At 31.9% G+C, this 25,798-nt stretch overlaps 5 protein-coding genes and 1 non-coding gene across 8 annotated transcripts; 3 read left to right on the top strand and 3 right to left on the bottom strand.

Moving 5' to 3' along the window:
• Positions 1 to 509: 509 nt before the first annotated feature.
• LOC112726335 (putative disease resistance RPP13-like protein 1) lies at positions 510 to 8,267 on the bottom strand. Of its 2 annotated transcripts, XM_025775679.3 has the most exons (7): positions 8,101 to 8,235; positions 7,828 to 7,875; positions 7,424 to 7,582; positions 7,265 to 7,342; positions 2,254 to 7,180; positions 1,794 to 1,939; positions 510 to 1,097 (listed from the first exon to the last, which is right to left on the bottom strand). In XM_025775679.3, the coding sequence occupies exons 5-6, from the start codon at positions 5,891 to 5,893 to the stop codon at positions 1,881 to 1,883; spliced, it is 3,699 nt and encodes a 1,232-aa protein (XP_025631464.1). In that variant the 5' UTR covers positions 5,894 to 7,180; positions 7,265 to 7,342; positions 7,424 to 7,582; positions 7,828 to 7,875; positions 8,101 to 8,235; the 3' UTR covers positions 510 to 1,097; positions 1,794 to 1,880. The 2 variants fall into 2 exon arrangements, with proteins under 2 accessions (XP_025631464.1, XP_025631463.1); XM_025775678.3 differs by having other exon boundaries at positions 2,254 to 7,342; positions 8,101 to 8,267.
• Positions 7,144 to 9,977, bottom strand: LOC112729072 (bystin-like). Its single transcript, XM_025779446.1, has 7 exons — positions 9,968 to 9,977; positions 9,649 to 9,872; positions 8,101 to 8,180; positions 7,828 to 7,875; positions 7,424 to 7,582; positions 7,265 to 7,342; positions 7,144 to 7,180 (listed from the first exon to the last, which is right to left on the bottom strand). The coding sequence occupies exons 1-7, from the start codon at positions 9,975 to 9,977 to the stop codon at positions 7,144 to 7,146; spliced, it is 636 nt and encodes a 211-aa protein (XP_025635231.1).
• A 671-nt stretch (positions 9,978 to 10,648) lies between these two features.
• On the top strand, positions 10,649 to 13,138 carry LOC112726334 (protein BPS1, chloroplastic). The gene is made up of 2 exons (XM_025775677.3): positions 10,649 to 11,077; positions 11,724 to 13,138. The coding sequence occupies exon 2, from the start codon at positions 11,736 to 11,738 to the stop codon at positions 12,795 to 12,797; it is 1,062 nt and encodes a 353-aa protein (XP_025631462.1). The 5' UTR covers positions 10,649 to 11,077; positions 11,724 to 11,735; the 3' UTR covers positions 12,798 to 13,138.
• Positions 13,139 to 13,397: 259 nt separating this feature from the next.
• LOC112726333 (mitogen-activated protein kinase homolog MMK2) lies at positions 13,398 to 18,282 on the top strand. Of its 2 annotated transcripts, none has more exons than XM_025775675.3 (6): positions 13,398 to 14,983; positions 15,798 to 15,927; positions 16,035 to 16,172; positions 16,756 to 17,088; positions 17,391 to 17,574; positions 17,701 to 18,282. In XM_025775675.3, the coding sequence occupies exons 1-6, from the start codon at positions 14,829 to 14,831 to the stop codon at positions 17,874 to 17,876; spliced, it is 1,116 nt and encodes a 371-aa protein (XP_025631460.1). In that variant the 5' UTR covers positions 13,398 to 14,828; the 3' UTR covers positions 17,877 to 18,282. The 2 variants fall into 2 exon arrangements, with proteins under 2 accessions (XP_025631460.1, XP_025631461.1); XM_025775676.3 differs by having other exon boundaries at positions 14,669 to 15,689.
• Positions 18,283 to 18,439: 157 nt separating this feature from the next.
• On the bottom strand, positions 18,440 to 24,412 carry LOC112726332 (probable polygalacturonase). The gene is made up of 6 exons (XM_025775674.3): positions 24,139 to 24,412; positions 23,712 to 24,056; positions 21,106 to 21,226; positions 19,821 to 19,995; positions 19,549 to 19,619; positions 18,440 to 19,300 (listed from the first exon to the last, which is right to left on the bottom strand). The coding sequence occupies exons 1-6, from the start codon at positions 24,148 to 24,150 to the stop codon at positions 18,591 to 18,593; spliced, it is 1,434 nt and encodes a 477-aa protein (XP_025631459.1). The 5' UTR covers positions 24,151 to 24,412; the 3' UTR covers positions 18,440 to 18,590.
• TRNAK-UUU (transfer RNA lysine (anticodon UUU)) lies at positions 22,228 to 22,299 on the top strand. Its single transcript has one exon. It is a non-coding gene; the product is annotated as a tRNA-Lys (tRNA).
• Positions 24,413 to 25,798: the final 1,386 nt, after the last annotated feature.

Genomic DNA, 25,798 nt, shown 5'->3' with positions numbered 1-25,798 from the left:
CAAAAAGTGAAAGGCAGAGGAAAACCTAAGAAGACCATTCATTAGGTGATCAAACGAGATCTACATGTAAACGACCTCTCTCTAGACATGATATATGATAGAGTTCAATGATGTCGTTTGATTCAATTGACGTTGTTTTGTTGTTGCCTTGCATGCCTACCATGACAATAGCAATCTCAGCTTTTTTTTCTCAGCAACATCAGCCAATGTCTACAGCATTTTTGATTATATAAAAGTCAGGAGCATGAATCTGCAAATCAGTCATGGTATTATGGTAGTAATAATATAAGGTTAAAATCTGTTGGCAATAGACATTGGCTTTCACGCCTTCACGTGATGATAGCTAGCTCATCTATAAGGTTGCTTTAAAAAATAACTCATTACAGTTTTAAATATGTGATGCTTTGGGACTAATGATTTTTGTATTTTTATTTCTGATAGTTGATACAGAATTGAAAGTTGAGGAAGCTCTCAAATGTTGCACAACCAAATTTAATCATGTATAGAACTTTAGGAAATTACTGCACTAGGCGCTCATGATGATTCTTTTATTGGATTGCTGGATGTAAATATTATCTTCTTCTCAGAGAAATACAGATCACAAAACTCTCTATTGTGAGATAAAAACCAAGAAAATTTTCCAAAGAAAGTGGCATATACAAGCTTCATTATTATCTCAATGTGAGAGTTAAGAACTCAAGAGAAGGTAAAAAGCTTCATTATTATCCGAATCAAAGGAACAAAATAAACAAGTCTCAGAACTTACAAGCACTGACCACATATTCTACAGAAGAAAATGGTCAACCAAAAGATTAAATTAATGAAACTTTTCTGGCAGTTCTACCACAGAGCTCAGACTGCAAACCACACCTCCAAATTGAAGAACTGTGAGTGAAGAATCTCCAGTTAAAATTTCAGTTCAATATCACTAGATTTTACCATCCGATCATTCACTTGATGAAAACAAGTTGCTGATGAAAAAATCTGCTGAGGTGAAAATAGCACCTCCTCTCAAGTTTTCTTCTATTTGCTCAACTGCTTGTGTCCACTCAAGTAAATCCCTATAGTTAGGTTAGTAGACTGTTGTTGTAAAGAACCTGTTTGATAAATACAAAAGAATATGAAAAAATTTAATAATTGGAAGTACAGCACAACCAATCTTCCTTTGTATCATCTCATCTTCAAAGACAAAATCAGTTTGAGGAAACTTGACAAAGAAATAACAATATTTCAGTGAAAATTGAAGCTGACATAAACAAAGAAAAAACTAATTCTATAAACAATAATCTTGTTTTATCTTTGTCATTATTAACCAAATTATATCACTTTGCTGTTAATTATAGTGGCAAAGTCTACTGTCCAAGGTGGCAAGGCTCTTGTATCTCAGAATTTGTGGCCACACAAAGCAGAAACATCAGACCCAATGTTGAAGTTTGTTCATTAACTTCATAGAAACTTGGAACTGGGTGCAGCCAGCCCCACAACTGTTGAAAACTAACCAATTCGAATATAAATATATAAATTTTATAAAAATATAAAATTGTTAACAGTCAATGTTCAATGGTATTGTAACAAAAAGTACATTACACAGATTTCAGAAACAGTTAAAGAAGCAAATTTAAGTTGCTATATACAACTTAGTTCAGCATAAACATCAAACAGTGCAAAGGCCATTTTGTCATGAAGTGCATATAACTAATTCCTTCTCAAATTCAAGCTTTCATAACTTTTTCCTTTTTTCCAAATAAAACAGCAAAGTAAATTCTAAAGTATAATGGAGTAATCATACGAACCTGCAGCTAAAAATAGAAACCACCTCTTCTGATTCCTAACATACAACTCCAGTTTACTGCCTCGAACAAACTCAGGATTATTAATCCCTACACATATGGTGAAATCCTAGCCATCCGCATCCTTTTACCTCTGAGCGAGGAGGGATCTGTAAAGACGGTCAAAACAGTAAATTTGATTCATCCATTTGTTTAATACATTTAAAGAAATTATTATTTCATGGTCTTTCTTATCTTCCTCTTTAAATGTGTTTTTATGAAAAAAATATGAATTTTAAGTATCATAAATAGCAATGAGTTCTTCTCAGATTAACAAAGGATATTTCTTAAGTATAACTACAAACAAGGGAATCATAAATGAAAGAAAATAATACAACACTTTCTTTTAAGAAAAACGAAAGTTATGCATGTATGGATTTAATTGTAGTTGCATGAGAAACATGAAGATTAGAGAATGACCTACCAGTTCTCCTTAGAAACACTTCTTGGGTACCAACTTGAATGGAAGGGATGTGGGAAATTTTGGGCCAAATTTGTTGATGCTTGTTCTTGCAGTGTTCTCCCAGCAAACGACAGGAGTCAATTTGAAGTAGCAAGAGAGAGGAAGGAAGCTTTTCTCCTGCCATATTCTTCAGCTTATTACACCATTGAATGTGTAATTGTTGGAGAGAGGTGAGGCAGAGAAGTTGGTTGCACTCTAATGTCTCCAAATTACTAAACCCACTGATCTTCAAAGTGGTAAGAGAGGGAAGGTGAGGCAGTGAACCGGCCTCAGGGAATGACTTCACATTCTCACTGCCAAAACCATAAATGATAAGATGAGTGAGGGTGTCCAATTTGCGCATCGACCATAGACCCCTCCATTGTTTCCCAATAACAAGCTGTTTCAGGTTAGGCAGCAAACCAACCTTTGGCAACCTACAAAATTCCCAGCAGCCCTCTATCTCGAGAGACTGTAAGCTTGGGAGAAGAGTATTCATGTCACGTGGCAATGCCTCCAACTTGGTGCAGAAGCTGACTTCAAGATGAGTCAAGTTAGGTGCAGCCAGTCCTTTCCCTGTGAATGACACAAATTTGCTGCATTTAAAGATGGTGAGACGTTGAAGAGCAGCATGTGATGGCTCTGACAATGAAACTGATTTCAGATTCTTGCACTCTGATATAGTGAGAGTCTTAAGATTGGGGAAGTCATCCAATGACAATGAGGTCAGTGAATCACAGCTTTGTTCTATGTAAAGCTCTACTAAACTGTATTTCTGCTGTTGCTGGGGGAATTTCAGCTTTCTGCATCTCCATATTGTCAGAGTTTGCAAAGATTTGAGTACACAATTGTCCCGGAAGAGTGCCTGAAGTACAAACTCCAGCATAGATTCACATCCCTGAATTGATACCATATCCTCCCTAAGTGACATCTCAGACTCTCCTCCATAATCTGTACGTATATCTAGTTTGCAAACTTTTGAAACATCCCACAAAGAAGAAATGATTCTCAAGAATACCCGGCCAAGCATATCTCCCTTTAACACCGGACAATCTCTTATTTGAAGCTCCATCAGTCGAGGAAAAGTTTCCGAGTCAGGTAAGTGCCACACCTCCCAACATGGCATGTTATTGAACTCCAAAAACTCCAATGAGGGAAACGGTGCAATATGCGAAGAATGATGATCTCCTTCATTCTTGTAAAACTCCATGCCAATACTCCTCAGCTGATGAAAATCTTGAATGCAGAGGGACTTAAGAGATGGCAGCTGTCCAAGTGAAGGCAACATGCAACAATTCTTGCAAGACTCCAGAGATACATGAGTCATGTTTTGGTAAGAACAATGCCCCATCCAATCTGGAAATATTGTACCCTTGTATCCCTTGATTTGCAACACTTCCAAGCAATGGTGCGGTTGCAAGCTATCGAGTATATCTCTTTCAGTTTGTGTGCTTGAAACCATATAATCACCTGAAGACCATTCCAACAGTAAGTGGTCAATGTGCTTCTTATCTATTATCCTTGCACTCCTTGCTTCTTTCACATCAAGGACATTCTCCAATTTTTGAATCTCAAAGGATCCATGAAGATTTAATAGCTCTAATTCCTGGATTCCATTATCTTTATGCTTGCCCACGATAAAGTTGCTTAATATGTGCAGGTGTTGCAATTTGCTCATTCCTCTAGGCATTTCTTCCAAATGAGTATCCAAAATATTGAGATGTTGCAAATTCACAAGTTTATGCATGCCATTGGGTAACATAGTCAAACTAGAACAACATTCCAGCTTCAATGTTTGTAGATTGTACAAGTCACACAATGATTCTGGCAGTGTCCTGATACATGTCCTAGAGAGATCCAAGTAACGCAAATAGGTTAATTCACCTATTGATTCAGGCAATACATTAAGTCCTTTGAACCATGGAAGTGACAAAACTCTCAAATATTTGAGCTTCAATATTGGAGTACATGTTACATCATCAATGTTATCTGACTCTGAAAATTCATCAATTGACAAAAATGTCCTCAAAGATTCAACTTTACTGATGGAATTAAAATTTTTTGAGACTAGATTCGAACTTTCATAAGACAAATGACGAGTTCGAGTATACACATTCACTGCATCACCAAGCTCTTCAAATCTACCATAGAAGTCTCCAGCAAGGAACAATGCTAAATCATGTAAAAGATCATGCATCCCAAAGCTCTCAGAAACATACTGATCATGTCTTTTGAAAAACAACCTAGAAGCTAGTTCATCAAAACATTTGCTACCAACTTCTAATAAACTCTCTCCTCTATTTGGTGGCCTTAAAAGATCTTCGGCCATCCATAGCAAAATTAGTTCATCTTTACAAAAACGATGATCTTTGGGATACAATGAACAATAAACAAAACAACGTTTTAAATGTGCCGGAAGATGAAAGTAACTGATTAATAATGCTGGAATAATTTTACTGTTTTTCACAGAAAATTCCCAAATATCACTTACTAATACAGCTTCCCATTCCTTAACATCATGTTTTGTTCGCAACAAGCTTCCAAGTGTCTCTGCAGCTAATGGCAACCCCTTACACTTCTTGACTATCTTTCTACCGATTTCTTCTAGTTTTGAATTCCCATTTGATTCTGGAAAACAAACATTGTTTGCGAACACTGACCAACAACAATCCTCAGACAACTCACTGAGAATGTAAGGGGGACAAGTTTGGACTACAGAGGCAACCTCTTTGACACGAGTTGTTACAAGAATTGTACTTCCCTTTACCCCATATTGAAAGGGGGTTCTAAATTTCTTCCAAACATCACCATCATCACTCCAAACATCGTCTAACACAATAAAGAACTTCTTTTCCGACAACTTTTCCTTCAGTTCAAGTTGAAGTGAATTGAAATCATCTGTATTACCAGCAGTTTGACCTATAATATTCTTTGTAACCTGAACGATATTAAAGTCTTCAGAGACACAAACCCATTTTTTGACTTGAAACCCCTCCATCAACTTGTCATTATTGTACAGCCATTGTGCTAAAGTTGTTTTGCCAACCCCACCTATGCCCACAATGGGAATCACAGACAACTGATGCTCTCTGTTATCATTTAGTATCTTGATGATTTCCTGTTGGTCCTTTTCCCTGCCAAGGATATTACCTTCCACCAGAGATGTGGATGGAATTCTCCATGACGAAAAGTTCCTATAGGAACTCTTTTCAAGACCAAGCAAATCTTTTTGTTTTACAAGAAATTCTATTCTTCTAACCACCCCTTCCATCTTATCTACAATCTTCCTATCCCGGTCGAGGAAGCTAACAGGCCAGAAAGAACGTACCTCCTTTCGAGTGGCAGCTTTGGTGAGGACAGCGTCCAGCAAGTCATCAGCCACATAAACAGCATCCCTCAGACTGTTAAGCCACTCCCTCACAGAAGGGTTGTCCAATTGCTTGTACTCGGCATCACCAACCAGAGCTTCAGCAGCAAGCAGAGAAATCTTCAGCCTTTCAACCAAGTCAGGACCAAGCTTCTTGCCCAAGACCAGGTTGACTGCATCCGTTGTAATGAACCTGTCAAAGACAACGTTAATGAAGCCAGAGAGCAAAGCTCCCCCAACAAGTGCACCAGCCATGATATGATCTCAACAACAGCAAAGTGAATGACTTTTCAGACAAAGGTAAGAGAACAATCGTGTCAAGGCAGTGAACTCTATGGAGTTGCAAGCTGGCTTTGATCTAATAATTCTTCTTTGAAGTCCACGGACACTAGTCTTTGTGAAAATTAATTAATTATATAAAAGTGGCTAAATAAGCAAGGAACATCATGTTGCAGCACATGCATGTATGAATATATCATGTCAATATATATTATGTTATGAGATTATTAATAACAACAATAATTATAATAACATATAAAAACTCTAGGAACATGTAGCTGCACATGAATCATGGTAACAATATAAGGTTAAAAAATGTTGAGCCAATAGAAAATGCCTTTATCTTCACGTGGTACCTGTCTTCCAGGTTATTTTTTTATATTGCACTACTAAAACCTTTTAAAGGGAAAAAATAGCATCGAACAAGAAATGAAATAAGATAATATTAATGTTGATGATATTTGTATTGGTGATGATAACAGTAGAGGAGATAATGATAGTGATAAAGTATGGTTACACAATAGAAATAATACAAGTAAAAATTATAATGATGAGAATAAAATTATTTTTTAGAAGTGATATTTATAATATTTTTGTTGCCTTGCATGCCTCCTACCATGACAACAGCAATCTCAGCTTTTTTTTTTCTCATCTGTGTTCTTGGTATCTTGATGACGACAAGGACAATGAGTTGTTGCAACAACGGATAATGAAAATGTGAATCATGAAACAAGCCGGACTTGCCACTGTTTTTAGAAGAGAAGGAGGATGAAGAAAAAATTGAGTATCCATCAAAAGTTATTGAAGATCTAAAACCATTGAAGATTTAAGAGAAGAAGATGGAAAACAAGGATCACATTCTTCAAATTCAGTGTCTTGAATGATCAAACCATGCTTGCAATTGGTGAAATTATAACTTTAAATTAATATACCTAAATCTTTTTGTTTGTTTGTCACATTTATATATTGCAACTGTGAGTGAAGAATCTCCAGTTAAAGATTCAGCTCAATAAGATTTTACCATAATAAAAACAAGTTTTTGTTAAAAAAAGGTGCAAAATCACTACTAATACATTAACAGGAGGGAAAAAAAGTACATTATTTTTGTCAAAGTTAAAACTTAACTCTGTCAATATCTAAACATAAAAAAATATAAACTTGAGTACAGATATCTTAGCTTCATATTATGGTATGCCAGATTCAAAAGATTCGTTGGTCTGAAGCAGCTAGATATCGTTTAACTCATTAATGATATCGCGTAAACTGTAATACGAGAAATTAATATCAGTTAATTATGAGTTATGATAAAAAAAAATTGAAAGTCAAAGAAACAAGTCCATCAGAGACCCTGCACTCTGTGATTCATGCTTTTGCAATAGAACCATTAAACGATCTTTATCTTGGTCCTGTAGCTGATTTTTGTACCTGAAAAAAAGAAATATCAAATAAATGCATCACTAATGAATGATAATTACAACTTGGAATAGAAAAGAGTGAATCAGTTACCTGTGCACAAATGCAAGAAGTGTTCGGTGCCATAACACAGGAAGTTGTCTAGTTTCAGTGAGAAATTTCATAAAGTGATCCATTAATGCATTAACAGCGGGATCAGGATTAGGATCAGGCAGATCAGGTTCTTTCTCCAACAAAATCTTTATGAAATAGCTGCAGTTTCCCATCAAATATAACATTTTAACAAATTGTATTTTAAGCTATGCCACCTCTTTTGAGTATGTATGTACATTCATAGTAGACAATTATTAATTGTTGTAATAATTAATGAATTTTAAATAAGACAAATTCTGGCTGTTTTTTTTGTTTTTATAGCATTACCGTTATAATATATATTGTCACCTTCTCAGCTTTGTACATATGATACTTTAATAAACAAAAAAAAAAAGAAGAAATACCTTATAGTGCCAGAATGTTCCATGCTTGCCAGTTTCGATAACGCAGAGCTGTAAACAAATTGACAAGTTTGAGTAAATCTAATATTGTCATTAATACATTTATTCAGCTATTTTAAGTATACACTAAAATCAGCTACTAATATAAAATACATATTGTAATACAAAATACAAATAAAACAATATATATATTTATATAAGTTACATTTTAACTGATTTTAGTATATACATAATAATTTTTATATTTATATTCAAAGAGTACCTCAACTAACATACCTGTGAACAAGTGGAGGAATAAAAATCCCCTCTAAAATGGACCCAACATATACAGCTTCTCTGACGGTGCAAGTCCCTGACTGTGCATATCACAAGTATAAATTGTTTAGAGCACAAACAATGGCTTGTTTGTTTAGTCCTTCTAATTTCTTAATATATATATATATATATATATATAATGGGCTACGGCAATGTACTGGTTACTTTAGATATATTTGACTTTTTTTATTTTAATTAAATAATAATCTCTATGATAAAACCATATAGTTATTACTTCTGCCGTAGTTACTGAAGCATTCATCTATCAAATTATATATGATGAAGAATCATACGGCATTAAGATAAGCATTAATTGAATCAGTTATAAAGAAAGATGTATCAAACTTGGCTTGGGGTCTTAAATTTCAACTTATTATTACTAGAAAGACAGGTGGTGCACGTAATATAAAGCGGCATTTTTCATGACCATAGAGAACTTTCTGTGGGAGCAGCTCGTTAATGAAAAAGGGCCCATTATTGTTTTCTTTTTCCTTCTTCATCAACATATTATTGGAGTAGCCACCTATATTTTATATATATATATAAAAGATGTACTTGTCATTTAAGAAATTGATTATTTTTATGAAAACATCTATAATATTCTAAACCCTTAGATAATTAGTGTGTATTTGGATTGCTGTTTATAAATAGAGATATGTATAAAATTAATTTTGATTAAAAGTGAGTTATTATTAATGTGGTTTATATTTGGTAATTTTTATTTAAAATAGATTATAGTAAACTAAATATTGTTTAGATTATGTTATTCAAAATCACTTTTAGATCAAAAAAATTACAGAAGAATTTAAAATTTTTATAATTTTATTTTAAATATTTAAATAAATTCTTAATATTTTTTAGTACTCTCAATATTCTTTAGTGCTCTAATAGAATTAATAAAATCATAATACAAAGTAAAAAAATATTCCATACAAAAAAGAAATAACAATAACAGTAAAACAATTCATAAAAACAAAAAAAACAGAAGTTTTATAAAAAAAACAATAATATGCATAAGAGAGTATTAGAAAAAAATATTATAAAAAAATAATGAAAGACATAAACTGGTATATAGAACATAAATTTCAATCCAACCTAAAAAGTTAAATAGAAAAGCTAGAATTTATAATTTTTGGTAAAAGTGAGTTGAAGATATAAATCACATCTGTGTTTAGAGGATAAAAACGTTCCCAAACATAAAGATAAAGCGTTCAAGGAACTCAAACGCGCTTCCCTCTTCTCCAACATAAATCTAAACGCACCCTTAACATGTTCAGCTGAATTTATTTGACTGAATTATCTAACGATTTATAAAGTAGTCACCATTTAAGAATTAATTGAAATCACCTGAAAAATAGAACCTAATAAATAAACATGAACAAATATGGATCAATCACAGTTTTATAATCACAACTGTTCTCTTGGATTATCATTCACAAGGTAATTATATGATTGGATGCACGTGTAAAAAAAACTTGACAATGCATGAAAATTAAATTCTATATATACCTCACAGAGTGGAAACACAATTCCATCGAAGAATGCTTGAGGTACGAGTGATGCCCTTCCGAGTGATTGAAATAAAAGATAATGCAATTCTTGATATTTGCTGATATAATCTCTCACTCTTGGAAGCAACACAAGCTTGTAGAAACTTTGTGCCTTTGTAGTGAACGATAAAATTCTTGTGGTTTCATATACAGCATTTAGTGACCAGTTCTGAGGTTGATTTTCTGTAAAGTACATGAACAAGAACAAGAACAAAAATCAAATCTCCAAAGCAAAAGAAAACAAAGAAAAAAGATAAGTGAATGCAGCTTAATACTACCCCAAGCCATTGTAGTCTTGTTTCCTCACCACTCTAATCACTCAATTTCCATAGAAATAAACCCAGAATACTCAATTTTTAGTTAATTTTGTAAAGAATTTTTGAGAATTTATTTTTAATTATATTAAAATCCAATCTAATCCAATTCAAAATTCAATTAGATCACAATGTTTGATTTAAATTTAAATTTTAAAATTGATTTTATCTCATCTAACTAACGTAACAAACTATTATAAAGTTAGGATAAACAATATTGGAAACTTATTTTTTTCGATTTAAACGTATCAGCAAATCAAATAAATTAATTTAAATTTAATTTTTAAAACTGATTTTATCTCGTGCAAAACAAAACAAAATCAATCTTTCATCCTTTTTTTTATTATGGATTCGGAATCTTTTTGTATTCTAACGAGAACTACCGTCTAAGAATAATAATTAGGTGAGATGGGCCTAACCCATCAAATGATACCAAAAATTCAAGAAAGCCCAAAATACTTTATGAATTTGGACAAAAACTCTGGTATGGCCCAATATGATAGTTAGGATATAGATCATGCTCATGGTCCGGTCCAACCGAAAACACAACACTTGGACCCAGTCAATTTGAGTCAAATTTAGCTCGGTTTTATTTGAACACAAATATGCTTAGTCTAATAAGATGAGAAAAATAAAGCATGCAAAAATCATGGTCTAAACTCTAGAGCAAAATAATAATCATGGATTTAAAATGAAAGAGATAAATATTAAGAAGTTTCTAGGATATAGGATAAGCTATCATACACCACATAACAGCACCAAGCCACCAACCCAGAACCTGGCTAAACACACTCAATGAACGCGTTGAAAAAATGACATAAAAAAATATAAATAAATTTACGCGAAATCATGACAGACCAATGGAATATCTCCACGTGTCCCCACTTGACAAAAAATCAAGCACAGCATCGTATCTTTATCATGACCAACCCCGTTTTCATCTACCACAAAGCGAGAATCGGTGTCTAAACTCTGAACCCTAAAAAAAGAGACCAACAAAAACTCCCAACTTTAAAACCGAATCTCTCCGAAACCCGTTTTCTTCTTTCACTCCCCTTTAGTTTTTCTCTCCAGGTAACGTCTTTTGCTTTTGCTTCTTCATTTCATGCTAAAAAGGGATTTTTCTGTTTTTAAAACTGGAGATATCATTTTTGGGACCATGACTGGAATTAGGGTTGTTAATTTTTCTTTTTATTTTTGAATTGATGTTATAATTGGTGATTTTCTTTAGTTTGGTTGGTTGATTGCTCCTAGATCTGAAAGGATTTGATAAGATTTATGTAGTTTGACTTTTTTTGTGGTTGGTAAATTTTGTTTTTGATTATATTTTTTGGGAATTTCATAGTTCTGTTGATGATTTTTGCTGTTGTTCTCTGGATCTTTGTAGTTTTTAGGTTTGGATCTGAACTGGGTTATGGGAAATTTAAAGGTTTTCAAGGAGGAACAGTTTTGATGGAAATTTTTGGGGGTTTTTACTTATAAATTAAAAAAAAAAAATCTATTTTAATTTTTAAGGTTCTTTGTTCTGAGTCAGCCTGCTTTGTTGGTTAGTAATTTGTGATTTTCCTTGTATGTTTGGATTATTCTGTCTCTTTAATAATGGGAAACTTTGGAATTTGCCCCAATTTAATATGGTATAACTTGTTAATTCAAGTGAGTATGTTCAATGCTATCATACCTTGTTACATCAAATTTGATTTTACTGTCTCTTTTGTTGCAGTAAACCATAGAAATGAGCCGTGCACAGGATCCACACCCTAACAAATCCTTTTTCCCCTTTGGTAATCCTTTTCGGATGATATCACCTAAAGGATCTCGCCTGTCTCCACAACAACTGACAATATTACACGAGTTTGAGGCAAAGTTGGCTGAGCGGCTGAGAAAGCTCACACCCAAAAGCAAGGATGAAATCCTCAGCTTCTCTTGGATGACATCAGCTATGGCATCGATTCGTGAAACTCATAGTGATGTACTAACCCTTATAGCAGATCTCGAGCTGCCTGTGATTGACTGGGACGACAAATGGAAGGATGTGTACTTGGACATAAGTGTGAAGTTGCTTGATATTTGCAATGCATTTACCTCTGAGATCTCACGTCTGAACCAGTCTAATCTTTCAGTTAAGTGTGCGCTGCATAGTTTGGAGTCTGCATCTCCAAAGCATTTTATTCGTGCTTGTTCTTCACTTGATAGCTGGAGGCAGCTTACTAATTCTAGGAACCCCAGAATCGAGAAATGTCTTACCGTTTTGGATGATCTTGTGGGATCACTTGATCTGCCCAAGGTTAAAAATTCTGCCAAGGGTAAGGCCTTGATGCAAGCCATGTATGGAGTCAAGGTGCAGACAGTATTTGTTTGCAGCGTGTTTGCCGCAGCTTTCTCAGCCTCACCAAAGAAGTTGCTGAACTTGGATGTCGCCGACGTGTATTCCTGGGCTCCAGCATTCAGAAGTTTGCAGAGTTTTGTAAATGAGGAAATTAGAGTTAGATTTTCCAGTGGCAGATTTTCTGTGTTGAATGAGTTGGAAGCCATTGATGCCTCCGTCAAGGAATTGTACCCTATAATCCAGGGTAGTGTAGATACAGTGAAGATGGAATCATATCAACATAACGTTCACAAGTTGAGCAATGCATCAGGGAATCTTTCACAAGGACTAGATCTTCTTGCTAAGGAGGTGGATGGATTCTTCCAAGTAGTTCTAACTAGCCGTGACACTTTGTTGTCAAATCTGAGGCCAGATAAAATTGTAAATGAGAGAGTACATGGGAGTAAGGTAGATCAGCTAGTGCACTAATCATGCAGCAGACTAACTTTGGTGTATGTATAGTGTGGGGGGTTTTTTTTTTTTTTTTGTGGTTTTAGAATTGTAGTGTTTGATCAGGTTTTGTTTGGTTTGGTTAAGATTGCGCAAGTTATATTAGATTACAGTGTAGTATTATTAAGGTGAAATGTGTACCTGAGTTGTTCAGTGTAATATCAAAGCAGTTAAAATATATATTGAAAGTGTTATTTTGCCTAAGCTACTGCTTGTCTGTTACACTGTGATGTGTGTGTTTGTAGATATGTATTATGTAATAAACAATTGAACATGTAATGTAATATTAGTTACCACTTCCTACTAATTACTTTTGAGTAGTATTTTAATTTTTATAATTAGGTATTTTGCAAGGACAAGTATATTGCTTTGCCTTGCTTCTATCCTTTTTCTTTTTTACCCTCTATTTTTATGTATTCATAAATTCTTACATCTCATTTTTGAAGACTCAAGAAGTTCAGAAATAGAGAACTCTTCTTAGCAGAGTAGCAGACTGTTAAGAGTGTAAGAAGGAACTAAAAGCTGAAAGCTGGTAACAATTTCAACTATTGTGTCATGGATGCCCTCTCCTTTTACACAATTTGGATTTTGGCTCTTTAATAATGGGGTGTGCTGTTATATCTGGTTTGGATTAAATTAACATAAGGGATTAGAAAAGATAACTGCACAACTAGATCAAATGTAAATTACAGTGAAAATAAAATAAGAATCTCCTGAGGAATATTTGCACAACTTGCACGCAAGATCAACCCTAAACAATTGACCAAGACCACTTGGAAAGATCATAGAAACCCTCTCATCCGCAAGCCTATATTGACTCCATTCATTCTAAAGTCTAAACTATCAATGATTCTGTGTAGTTTTCAATTTTGGTAACCTTTTTACATGCTTGCAAGTTACAATCTCAAGTTTAGTCTCACTCCATCTTTTAAGAGAAAAAGTGATTGTTTATAAATTTAAGATTCTATGTTTTATCAATAAGTAAGCATATTATTGGACTAATTCTATTGCTGCATTTACAGATGAAACTTCAGTAACACTGTTTTTCTTTATTCAATTAAAAGCTTGCTTGAGATAAAAGGAGTAATAAACAAATTAAACAAACAGTATCAACTTGTGAAGCAACATGATATTCATTAACCTTTTGATCTTATCACATAAGATAAGAAATATAAGAAACAAACCTGAAGGCCATAATGAAGAAATCACAGACAACACACCATAAAACCAATGTTCATGAGAAAGACAAGTCTTAAAAAAAAAAACAGTTTAAAAAAAAAAGTTTGATTACTGAATCACGGGTTCAGACAAGTGTGTCCACTTCAAGAGGCTCCAACATTGTTGATATATATACATGTTAATAATTACAAATTGTGGAGACATTATCAATAATTTTTTGTGATGAAACTAAAAAATATGTGTTAAATGAAATTCCAATTATTTTATTAACAAATTCTATAATATCTTTTAATATTTATATATAGATTAGTTAAACTAATTTTCCTTGAAATTAAAAGATATAGTACATAACATTATTTTACTCACAAAAAATTAAATTTGTTTACAGTATTTAAGTTATATATAGCACTAATTATTTATAGAAAATAATTAAAAGATATAGTACATAACATTAATATCCTTTATAGAAATCACATGACAAAATATTAAAATGTATGTATTATATCCACATTCTAAGACATTATTTAGACATGGAAAAAATACTAAAATAATGTCTAAGATATTTTTATAAAAAAATTCTAGATAAAAAAAATAATTAGAAAAAATACTAAGACATGAGTTAGGATTTGAGAAAAAATAATTATTTCACCAAAAATAATTTAGACAAGTTTGACTAGTCTTGTTTCTCTTTCCTCTGTTGTCGCCAAAATCCTCAAAGTTACCTCCTTTCTTGCTCTGAACCCCCTTTTCTATATTGGGTCTCTTCCCATTTCTCCATTTTTGGTTTTGGTCTCTGAATTTTGAAGATCTCATAGTGATAGTCATAGAGAGATGTCTGTTGATTCAGCTGAGCATAGCATACGAGGTGTAGCCACTCATGGTGGACGCTATGTTCAGTACAACATCTATGGCAACCTCTTTGAGGTTTCTACAAAGTATGTCCCTCCTATTCGCCCTGTTGGAAGAGGTGCTTATGGAATTGTTTGGTGAGTAAGCAAAAGAAACCATAAAAAAGAGCTCTTTTTTCTTTCTTTTTTAAGTTCAATTCATTGTTTTACTTCTGTTTTTGTATTATTTTGTGAAAGGGGTAGTTCTTATATTTGAAGTGTGTTTTTAACTTGCATCTTCTGATTTTGGAACACCTTAGCTTTTAATGCTAATCAAACCTTTTGTAGGTTAGTTGATTTAGATTTAGGAATGCAAGTTAACTGTTATTTGTTAGTGAGTGGGTGGTTGATTGTTTTATTTCCTGGATTTCTTGTCATTTTAGTGTTTAGTGAAGTTGATGTTAGGCATGAAATCCATGAATGAGAATATCTGTTTGTTGATTTTTAGAGATTTGAATTTTTAAAAAAGGAAGACAATAAATTTGGTTATTTTGGTGTGCTGATGATCATTTTTGTGGCCATGAATGTGCCAGGTTATGACTTTTGACTGAGAATCCTGAACTAGATCATTATGTGGGTTGTTAAAATGAGATGATTGTTACTCTAAAATCTGTTTCTGATTTTCAGTTTGATTTTTCTCTTAGATAATCTTGTTATATGGTTGGTGCCATCAAAGTGATGTAATCATAGCTAATATTATCCATTTTTTTTGTGGCTTCGAATTTCCTTTTCTGCGAATCTGCCCGAATGGAAGTTGAAAATGAGGGAGGAACATTCTCTGGTACCTCTGAGTTTGTATGCATAGGTGCTGCTGAATGCTGATATGTTGTGCATGGTTTCTTATAGTTTGATGTTTGGATAGTTAGTGTTACAAACAATTTGAGGAACATTTTTGTTTTTAATTGCCTTGAAGTGCTGCTGTAAATGCCGAGACACGTGAGGAAGTTGCCATTAAGAAGGTTGGCAATGCATTTGACAACAGAATAGATGCCAAAAGGACCTTAAGAGAAATTAAGCTTCTTCGGCACATGGATCATGAAAATGTAATTTGTTATGCTTTTTTCCCTCTTGGCTTTGATTTTAAAATCTTCATTGGTGTTCAATTTGCAAAATAGACTGCTTCACTTATCAGTTGTTTTCTGCATTGAAGGTGATGTCCATTAAAGATATTATTCGACCTCCACAGAAGGAGAACTTCAATGATGTTTACATTGTTTCTGAGTTAATGGACACAGATCTACATCAAATAATACGTTCCAATCAACCATTGACTGATGATCATTGTCGGGTCAGCACTCTAAATGTTTATTTGGCATCTAATTTTTAATGAATTCCTAGTTCAGGTGCTCCTAGTTGAATTGAATGACCTTTTCTTTCAATTAATGTCTTGAGTAGTTTATTACTCTTCGGTTGACTTGCCTGATTAGTTGATTACTAACTTATGAAATATGAATTACTTATATTTTTTTTACCATCTTATAGCTTGTTTATTGGTCTTTTTTTCTTGTACAGGAATCCATTGTTATTACAAACTTGAAACTTTCAATCTATAGAAACATTATGCTTTGGTTTTCATCAGTTATTACTTATTAGGCTCCTATCTTGAGTCTGTCTTTTGAATGATAACAACAAACAAGCGTATATGGTAATTGTCATTCGTGAGTGTATATAGCCACATGTATTTATTATTTAAAATGTGCTCTGAAAATCTATGGAGATCCTTGGAGGACATATAATATAATAGGTACTGTGTGTCATACATCACCTATTACAGTATTACAGTGAATTGCTCTATCCCATATGTTATGGTATGAGCTCTATAGCATATTAGACTTAATATTTAAGGCTATTTATACAATTTTTGTTTGCAGTATTTTCTATATCAGTTGTTACGAGGGCTCAAATATGTACATTCGGCGAATGTTTTGCACCGTGATCTAAAGCCTAGTAACTTGCTACTGAATGCCAATTGTGACCTTAAGATTGCAGACTTTGGTCTTGCTAGAACTACCTCCGAAACTGATTTTATGACCGAGTATGTGGTTACTCGATGGTATCGAGCTCCGGAGTTGCTTCTTAACTGTTCTGAATATACAGCAGCCATTGATATATGGTCGGTTGGTTGCATACTCGGTGAAATCATGACAAGGCAGCCCCTCTTTCCAGGGAGAGATTATGTTCATCAGCTGAGACTGATCACAGAGGTATTAACTAGATGTCTTGAATGAAACCTTTTACTGCTAACTCTTGAATTGTTAACACAATCTTTTGAGACTGATTATATTTGTGTTTGAATTTCTTGTTCTTGTTTTTTCATTTTAGATTTTACCTTTGGATCATGTGTAATTTAGAGTTCTGATTCTATAACTTGAAATGATTGTCAATTTATGTGTCAATATCTACTCGGACGGCATCACTGCCTTAATCTTTTGATCATTTTTCAGACCTTCTCATGTTGATTTAAAATTAGCTCAATTTTGACAAAGTTTCTGTTGCTTTCTTAAAGCTGGTAGGTTCACCTGACGATGCCAGCCTCGGATTTCTTCAAAGTGATAATGCTCGTAGATATGTAAAACAGCTTCCACAATGTCCAAAGCAAAATTTTTCTGCTAAATTTCCCAACATTTCTGCTGGTGCCATTGATTTGCTAGAAAAGATGCTCATCTTTGATCCAAGCAAGCGCATTACAGGTAAAAGAACATGCAAATAATTGTGAATTCATTAATGTTCAAAATGATTTTTAGGCTTTTGTATATGACAGGATTTCATTGTCTGTATTTTTATTGATGTTACTAGTTACTTTTTATACTTTACAGTTGATGAAGCTTTGTGCCATCCTTACATGGCACCACTCCATGATATTAATGAGGAACCCGTTTGTCTAAGACCGTTCAGTTTCGACTTTGAGCAACCGTCATTCACTGAAGAAGACATCAAGGAACTCATCTGGAGAGAATCTTTGAAGTTCAATCCTGATCCACCAATTTACTGAAAGCTTGCATTAACTGTTGTATATGCATAGTGACTGAAATACTTGATGACTCCTTTAAGAGCTATGATATGAGACTACTTGAAAAGTTGAAGATCTCTACATGATTTGAAACATATTGGAGATACTAAGATTCATTGTGAGATACTATGTGGAAAGGATCAAAAGATGCCCAAGATTACTAGAAGGTTTAGCATAGACTTAGGGACCATACTTTGATTTACTGAACTGTTACTGCTAGATGAGGAGAATATACACAAGATCCTTTAAGCTTTGGTTACAGAAACTGATAATAATATCTAACTGTATGTCATAAAGTGTAAGGGTTTGTTACTTTGTTATTGTCCAAAATATTTGAAAGAAAATAAAAATAAATATTGTTGCTTAAGGAAAAGAAGTCTGTAGAAAAGTTTTTATTGATGTTAGCAAGGTAATTAAACTCAAAAGTTTACCTAAACTCGTAAATTTGTATGCTTCGTGAGGACTTAACCTTGTAAAGCTACGAGTTTACGAGTTAATTCGAGAGTTTTGATAACTTTGAATGTTAGCATTGAACATAAATAAAGTTGAAGAGGGGAAAAACAAAGTTAAAGAAACTCTATAAATAACATAGTTTAACAGAGTTCATTTCACAACTTGAGGAATAGTATCTGGATAATCTAGGAAGGACTAGAGATATATAAATAATAACTAGGTAGCATGTTTCATGTGTTATGCTTATGCATGTTTCATGGTGTAACTACATTTCTTGAGTTCCACCATATCAATAGGTAAATTCTCAGGTGGAAAATCACAAGCTGTGATCTTCTTTGGACCCTGATCAGGTAACAAATCACATGGTTGAGGAGTCACACCACTAGTAACCCCTTGAATATCAGTGCAAGTCCATGGCTGCTTCTTATGCTTTGCAGCCAAACCAATTGTGACATTGGCCATGCAAATTCCAGTAAAAGGGTCTTTAGATATCCCTTCCAATCTTGCAGCCATGCTTACATTCTCAGCAACAACATCTCTATAGTTGATACCTTTGATCTCAGGCAACGCATTCGGATCATAGTGGCTATCAGCATGGGAGCCATAGTTACCAGTCATCCAGAATGCCCATTTCATTGTGTGAAGGTACATTCTTTTGACATAAATGTCCTTAACATACCCTCCTCTCCCTACAGCCGTCTTGATCCTGACACCGGATTCTGTGTTGATCGCCGTGATGTCTTCGGCTCTAACGTCTTCGATTCCGCCGGACATTTCACTTCCCAAGGCAATGGTAGCACTGTATGGTGAAATGCAAGTGAGTCTTCTAATTGCAAGTTGTTTTGTTGGCATACCAAACTTTATGCCATATTCATCCCAGCCACTCTTCACTGCTACACAATCATCTCCAGAAACTATGTAGCAATCTTCAATTCTGGTGTTTGTGCAAGAATCTAAGAACAGGAAAAAAAATCAACAAAAGGAAAGAGAAAAATTTATTAATCTATATTCTATATGATTTGTTTAGGTACTCTTAGTTTGTTTCTGTTAACTGTTAATGCAACTAACCTGTCTAGTACACATCAACATTTAACATAGGCATATTAATGGAAAGGATTAAAACTATATGTTCAAATTTTACAGAAAATACTTATTTCAATTTTCTTAGTCCAATAATGTTAATGTTCATCTATATGCTTACCTGGGTTAATTCCATCAGTGTTTGGAGATGTGACAGGAGCATTGATGGTGATGCCTTTAATAATAATGTTGCTGTATAGTGTTGGAAACTTTATTGTTAGTTTTGAAATTAGAAAGAATCAATAGTAGTTGTTATTATGATGGTGTCACAAAAGTCAAAAACTCAAATGTGATTTTGAAATGCTTTTAAGACTTTAATTTGAATAATGTGAGCATATATATGAACTAATAACTATATGACAAGGATAGGATTATTATTATTATGATTGTTACCTGCTATAAGTTGGATGAACATGCCATGATGGTGAATTTAGGAGTGTTAGATTTGAGATTTGAATATTGTCTGAGAACATTAATTCAATTAAGTAAGGGCGAGTGTATTTCAATTTTTTCTTGTGAAATTGTTGCCACCAAAATGCACCTTGACCATCTATGGTGCCATTGTCTCCTGTTACCACCACAAGTGTTCATAATCATTTCATTTGTAAGATTAGTCACTATCATGATAAAATTATTTAATTAAGTAAATTTCAAAGGATTTATATATTTTTCATATGCTATCAATATAAAAAAGTCTTACATGAATATATAACCATGTATTGTTAAATAAAGAAAAGTGTTTGATTCAACTAATTATTCACTATTTTAAAAGTCTAACAAATTCAAACATCTAATTGGATAATCATATAGTTTTTTTTTTTCTTAAAATTTGATCGGTGTATAAATAAATAAGAGTAAAGTGACAAATAAACTCCTCAAGATTTATACTTCGGATAGATTAATCTCTAAAAAAAAATATCAATAAAGTCTTTCAGAATAGTAGATGTGACATACTACCTTCAAATTAACCCCTATGATTAGAATAGATCTTAATTTGAACTAAGTTGTTCATGTTTGTTATCCTAAAAGACTTTACTAATACTTTTTTTTTTGAAGGACTAATCTGTCTAAAAGTTAAATCTTCAAGAATTTATTTGTCACTTTACTCAATAAATAATTAAACTCAATTTTAAATAATACATAAAAGTTGATATGACTAATTTATCACATAACCAAAAGAAAAAAAATGCAGTATATGTATGTATCCAACAAATTAGTTTTTTTTTTTAATAATTGAAAATAAAAAATTAGGAACTTAGAAGCAACATGTAGCACATCAAATTAATTAAGATATTTCAGTCTCATTGCATTGTTAATGACATTGTTAACCATTTATCATATCAAAAACTAACAGCCATGTTCTTCAAATAGCTAACCAGTTATTTGAATATGAGAGTAGGTTACCTAAGAGAGACAATATTGACTTTAAATATAAGCTAGATACCTAATCAAAAGTACTTGACTAAAATGAACAAGTATAAAATGTAATTGAAAAACTAAAAAAGGCTAATAAATATATAATATATAGTCAATCAGATGTAAGTGAACTGTGGAAATTAAAGTAGAATTCAAACATTTTGAAGAATAGAACATGTGTTAGATGAAACTTTTCACCAGCTCTTAACTAATAGTTTGATTATTATTGTTTTTCTCTATACAACTTTTCTTTTTTTCATACCTGTGATAATGACATCAGTGAGGTTTGTTCCAAATATGAGGCTGGTGTATCTTCCAGCTGCAGCATCTCTTCCTCTTCCATAAGATGGTAGTGGTTTGATCACAGGCCACTCATTCATATCCTAACTCAATATATTGATAGAAATCAAAATTCCATTAAGTAAATTATTAATTATACGAATTTAATTTTGATGCACTGTGAATCTAAAGTAATTCTGCACGTGAACACGCCACATCATCAAAAATACTTACTATTTTCATTGACCGCGTGAATAGTCATTCAAAAGAATAGATATGATTGCACGACTATATAAAACATTTTACACGTGCATCAAAATTAAACACAAACTATATTCACATATAAAAATAATTTAAATGGCAAAGTTTCTCATGGTTATATATATTGGTTGGAGATATATCTGTGACAATTAATAAACTCCATCTTCAATTTGTCTCTAACAACAAAAGGTACTAATATATGAAGATTAATTTTTTTTATAATGTTAATAATGTCCAAACAATGATGTTAGATTTTTTTTGTCTTCAATTGGAAACAATAAGCTATGTATTGTTTATATAGGTCTTAAGAGAGTATATTAATTCAGCATAAAAAAATATTTAAATTTAAAAAAAAAATCATATTATACAGGAAAAGAAGAAAAGAGCAGAAAACTATGATAACCAATATCATCTCTTTCAAATAAATAATACCCACATCTTTATTAATTTATTTTGTTAGGTCTAATCTTAATAATCAATATTATATCTTTAATTTTTAGTATTTTTTTTATCCTAAAATCCAAAATAAAATGCCAAAATGTGTCAGAACACACAAGTAGTCACAACCTGAACAATTCCCACTATGAACAAAAAGACAAAAATGTGTGTTAGAAGTTAGGAGCTAGGACCATACCATGTCATTATAATAAAACTGTTTTGGAAGAAAAAAAATCGACTTAAAAAACTTAAATTTATTTTATTTAATATTTATTTATTATAATGTACATTAAATAAAATTAAAAATAATAAATTTTGACTAATATTTTTTATTATTAAATATTTTCGTTTGGCTCATAAAATTCATTTACTATTGTAACATTTGTAAACAATAATTAAATATCTAGCCATCTTAGCTCAGCGGTAGAGCGCGTGGCTTTTAACCACGTGGTCGTGGGTTCGATCCCCACTGACGGCGTTTTGTTCTACCGAACTATAGCTAGTGTTTCAGTTGTTTGTATGTTGTTTTCATGAATTAATTAACAACATTACTTATACTTAATGACACTCAAGAAATTCTAGACATGTTAATCTTTTCCTTAATGAATTCAGCTTACTATTCTGTTTTAAAATAACTATTAATTTAGATAATAACGTAATACATTGTAAATTAAAATAATCTAAACGATGCATAATCTAAAATATATTAATTATTTAATGTACTGTTTTGTTCAAATTGATAATTAATTTAAAATAAATGGAATAATAATGTTTGTTTTCTACCATGCAAGTAATCAAAGTTTAGAGTATTAGTTACTTCCTAATTTATTCCATTTCTTAATAAGACATAGTGGTGGTTACATTGTTTTGTTTCATGTCAGAGTTGGAAAATAGTGCTTGCCATGTTTTTCAAAAGGGATTGTAGAAAGAAATGGCAGATGAGGCCAACTAAGTGGAACAAAAGCATTAAGGAATAAGTTTTTTTTTGCATAAAGCAGGCTTTGATATAAATTGTTTATGCTTGAGATCATATATAAGCTAAGGAACTTAGTATCTTTGTTTATTAGTCATTAAAAATGAAAATAAACAGAGAAGCCAGAAAATAAATGATGATCAATCAAGCCTTAATCTCATAAAAAAAAAGTGTGGTTATTTACTTATTTAGTTTTCAAAGAATGATTATGACATGGATCAGCTCTAATACAATAATTGCTGGAATATAATTTAAGAAAAATATAAAAATTTATTATTTTTTATCATAAGTTTATTAACTAAAAGTAATACCTCTTGAATATTTCTCATAATTTAATCCCACATACTTCAATTTAGATTAAACAAATAACATATATTTGAAAAGAGTAAAAATTTATAGATTCATTATCTTAATACTTTTCATTATGACATCTATCTAAAATGTTTGAGAAAATGACAAATAGGTCACTGACTTTTTGTTCCTGACCATTGAAAAATACTTTTAACTCTCTGACCTTCACAAAACTTGGACGGATCAGTCCCTCCATCCAAATGCCTCCATCAGGGATTGATTCGTCCAAATGCCTCCGTCAGGGACTGATCCGTCAAAGTTTTGTGAAGGTCAAAGATTTAAAAGTATTTTTCAGTGATCAAGGACGAAAATATCCGCAGGACAAGAGGTCAGGAACCTATTTGTCATTTTCTCATTTTTTAAACTTCATTTAATAATTGGTGTTAAAGATATAATATTCATACGCTTTTTCTATTTTTTGGAAAGAGTAGCTATCACCTTCTATAATCTAAAAGTTTAAAATTCAATCTTTATTCATTCTTAAAAAAAAAAAATTCAGCTTACAACGAATAAAGACAAAAGAAAAAGCTTATGCAAAAATTCAAGTAAAACAAAAAATAAGGTACCTGAGAAGCAAGAAGAACAGCATGTTGATGCAAATACAAAGTGAAGTGACTAATGAGATTGAAGCTTCCAGTGAGCCATTTGCCAGCAGGAACATAGAGCTGAGCACCACCTTTTGATTCATACTCACTCAGATTTCTAATTGCATTTTCAAATGCCTTTGTGTTTGATGTTTTTCCATCTCCAACTCCTCCATAATCAACCAATGATGCACTGTGTGCTCTGCAGTTTATAGCATTGTACTCAAATGAATTGCTTCTAGAACCACTCTTTGATCTTCTGCTCTCACTTTTCTTTGAATTCAGCAACACAATCACCACAATCAAACCACAAACTAGTCTCATACCCTGCAAAATCAAACATGTAATAAAATAAAAATATATAGTAAAGTTTAATAAAAAAAATTGCATAAAAAGAGGGTCTTATTACTTCTATCCTCATGTTATTATCTTTCAAGAGGAGATTCTTCAAGTAGTAAGAGAAAAATAAAAGGCACTTTAATATTTGTTTTTTGAATTTTGAGGTGTGTGTGTGAATGAATGAGTGAAGCTATATGTCAAGTATTTATAGGAGGGAAGGTTTAATAATTTATTAGCTATGGCTAAGAGCAGGTTCATGAATTTAAATTTTAAAAGGAGCACTTTTTAGAAATTGTGTAGAAGCATAACCAACCAAATAAAATTATTGTTTGTTTAACCTCTCTAATTAGTCTTATAAGAATATTATTTTTTTTTAAGTGTATATTGGATATGTAAAATTTTGAACTTTTAATACATTAAATAAAATAAAATTTAAATAACAAAAACTAATAAATAAATTGGTAAGTATACATCTTGATTGTAACCTACATTTCACATCACAAGTTAGTGTCATTCTTAACTCTTAGAAACATATATGTCTAAGAATGCATTGTTTTAGTTATAATTAAGTAGGTGACATGCTCTAATCTAATCATGTAATAATAGAAAGTTTGTTAATTTGTTGTGTACAAGTCTTAAATCTTATATTAATAGCTTCAACTTAGAGTGGATGTGTATTTTTTTTCCCTTTTGCTTTGAAGGTATTTTCATAAGCAGAACATGTTGAAGAAAAGGAATCTTTTACTTTTGGTTAATTTATTTATTGTAATATGTATGTTTACTAGAATTGTATTTTTAAATAAAAATACATGCATATTATATAATATATTATAATTTATATATGTATCTATATTATTATTATTGGCTAGTGTTTTTTTTTTTAACAATTGATAATTTTTTTTAATTAAAAAATAGGAGTGTGAATTATATTAGCCCACTTTACTTTTTATCTTTGTCCTTGAGTTGGGCAGACATAATAATGTAATTTGCACATGAAAGCATAAAGCCATAACATAAGGTGGTTTTGGTTAACTTCCAAGTCCAACTCTTCCTAGATTTTCATATTCACATGTCCAACACTATCGACTAAAACATTTTCATATAAAAACACCTTGGGATAGCATCTATGTCCTGCTCTCTTGTCTGCTTAAATAAGTATTAGGAATTCAAATTTTGTCTTAGACATACAGTAATTTATTGGCCAACAGCAAATTACCATTAAATAAAGTTTAGATCCATAACAAATTAATTATTAACTTATCGAATTGGGGGATATTGTGAAAAAAAAAAGCATCTATGTCCAATTTTAGATGTCTACTATATTATAAATTTTAAGATAAATTACACTCACACTTCTTGATCTTATAAAAAATATATAATAATTTTCTTGAAGATTAATATATAATATTAAAAGTATTCCATAAACTCCAAAAACCATTCACATATGTCATTTTACATTTTTTTTAACAAAATAATAAATCAGTAAAATCAAATTTAAAACTATATATAATATTTTCTATAAGAAAAATATACAATATTAAAAATACTCTATAAATACTAAAAATTAAATATTATGTATTTATTTATATATATACATGTCATTTTACATATTTTTAACAAAATAATCAACAAATAAAATTAAATTTATCATAATAGAATAATTACTTGTTTTTTATAATAATACAATCAAGCTTTTTCATATGAATACCAAATATATATTTCTATAATTA

The sequence above is a fragment of the Arachis hypogaea genome, chromosome 12 (assembly GCF_003086295.3).
Source record: "Arachis hypogaea cultivar Tifrunner chromosome 12, arahy.Tifrunner.gnm2.J5K5, whole genome shotgun sequence".
Taxonomy (NCBI): Eukaryota; Viridiplantae; Streptophyta; class Magnoliopsida; order Fabales; family Fabaceae; genus Arachis; species Arachis hypogaea.
The sequence above is the reverse complement of the archived record's forward strand: the minus strand, read 5'-3'. Positions and strand labels throughout refer to the sequence as shown.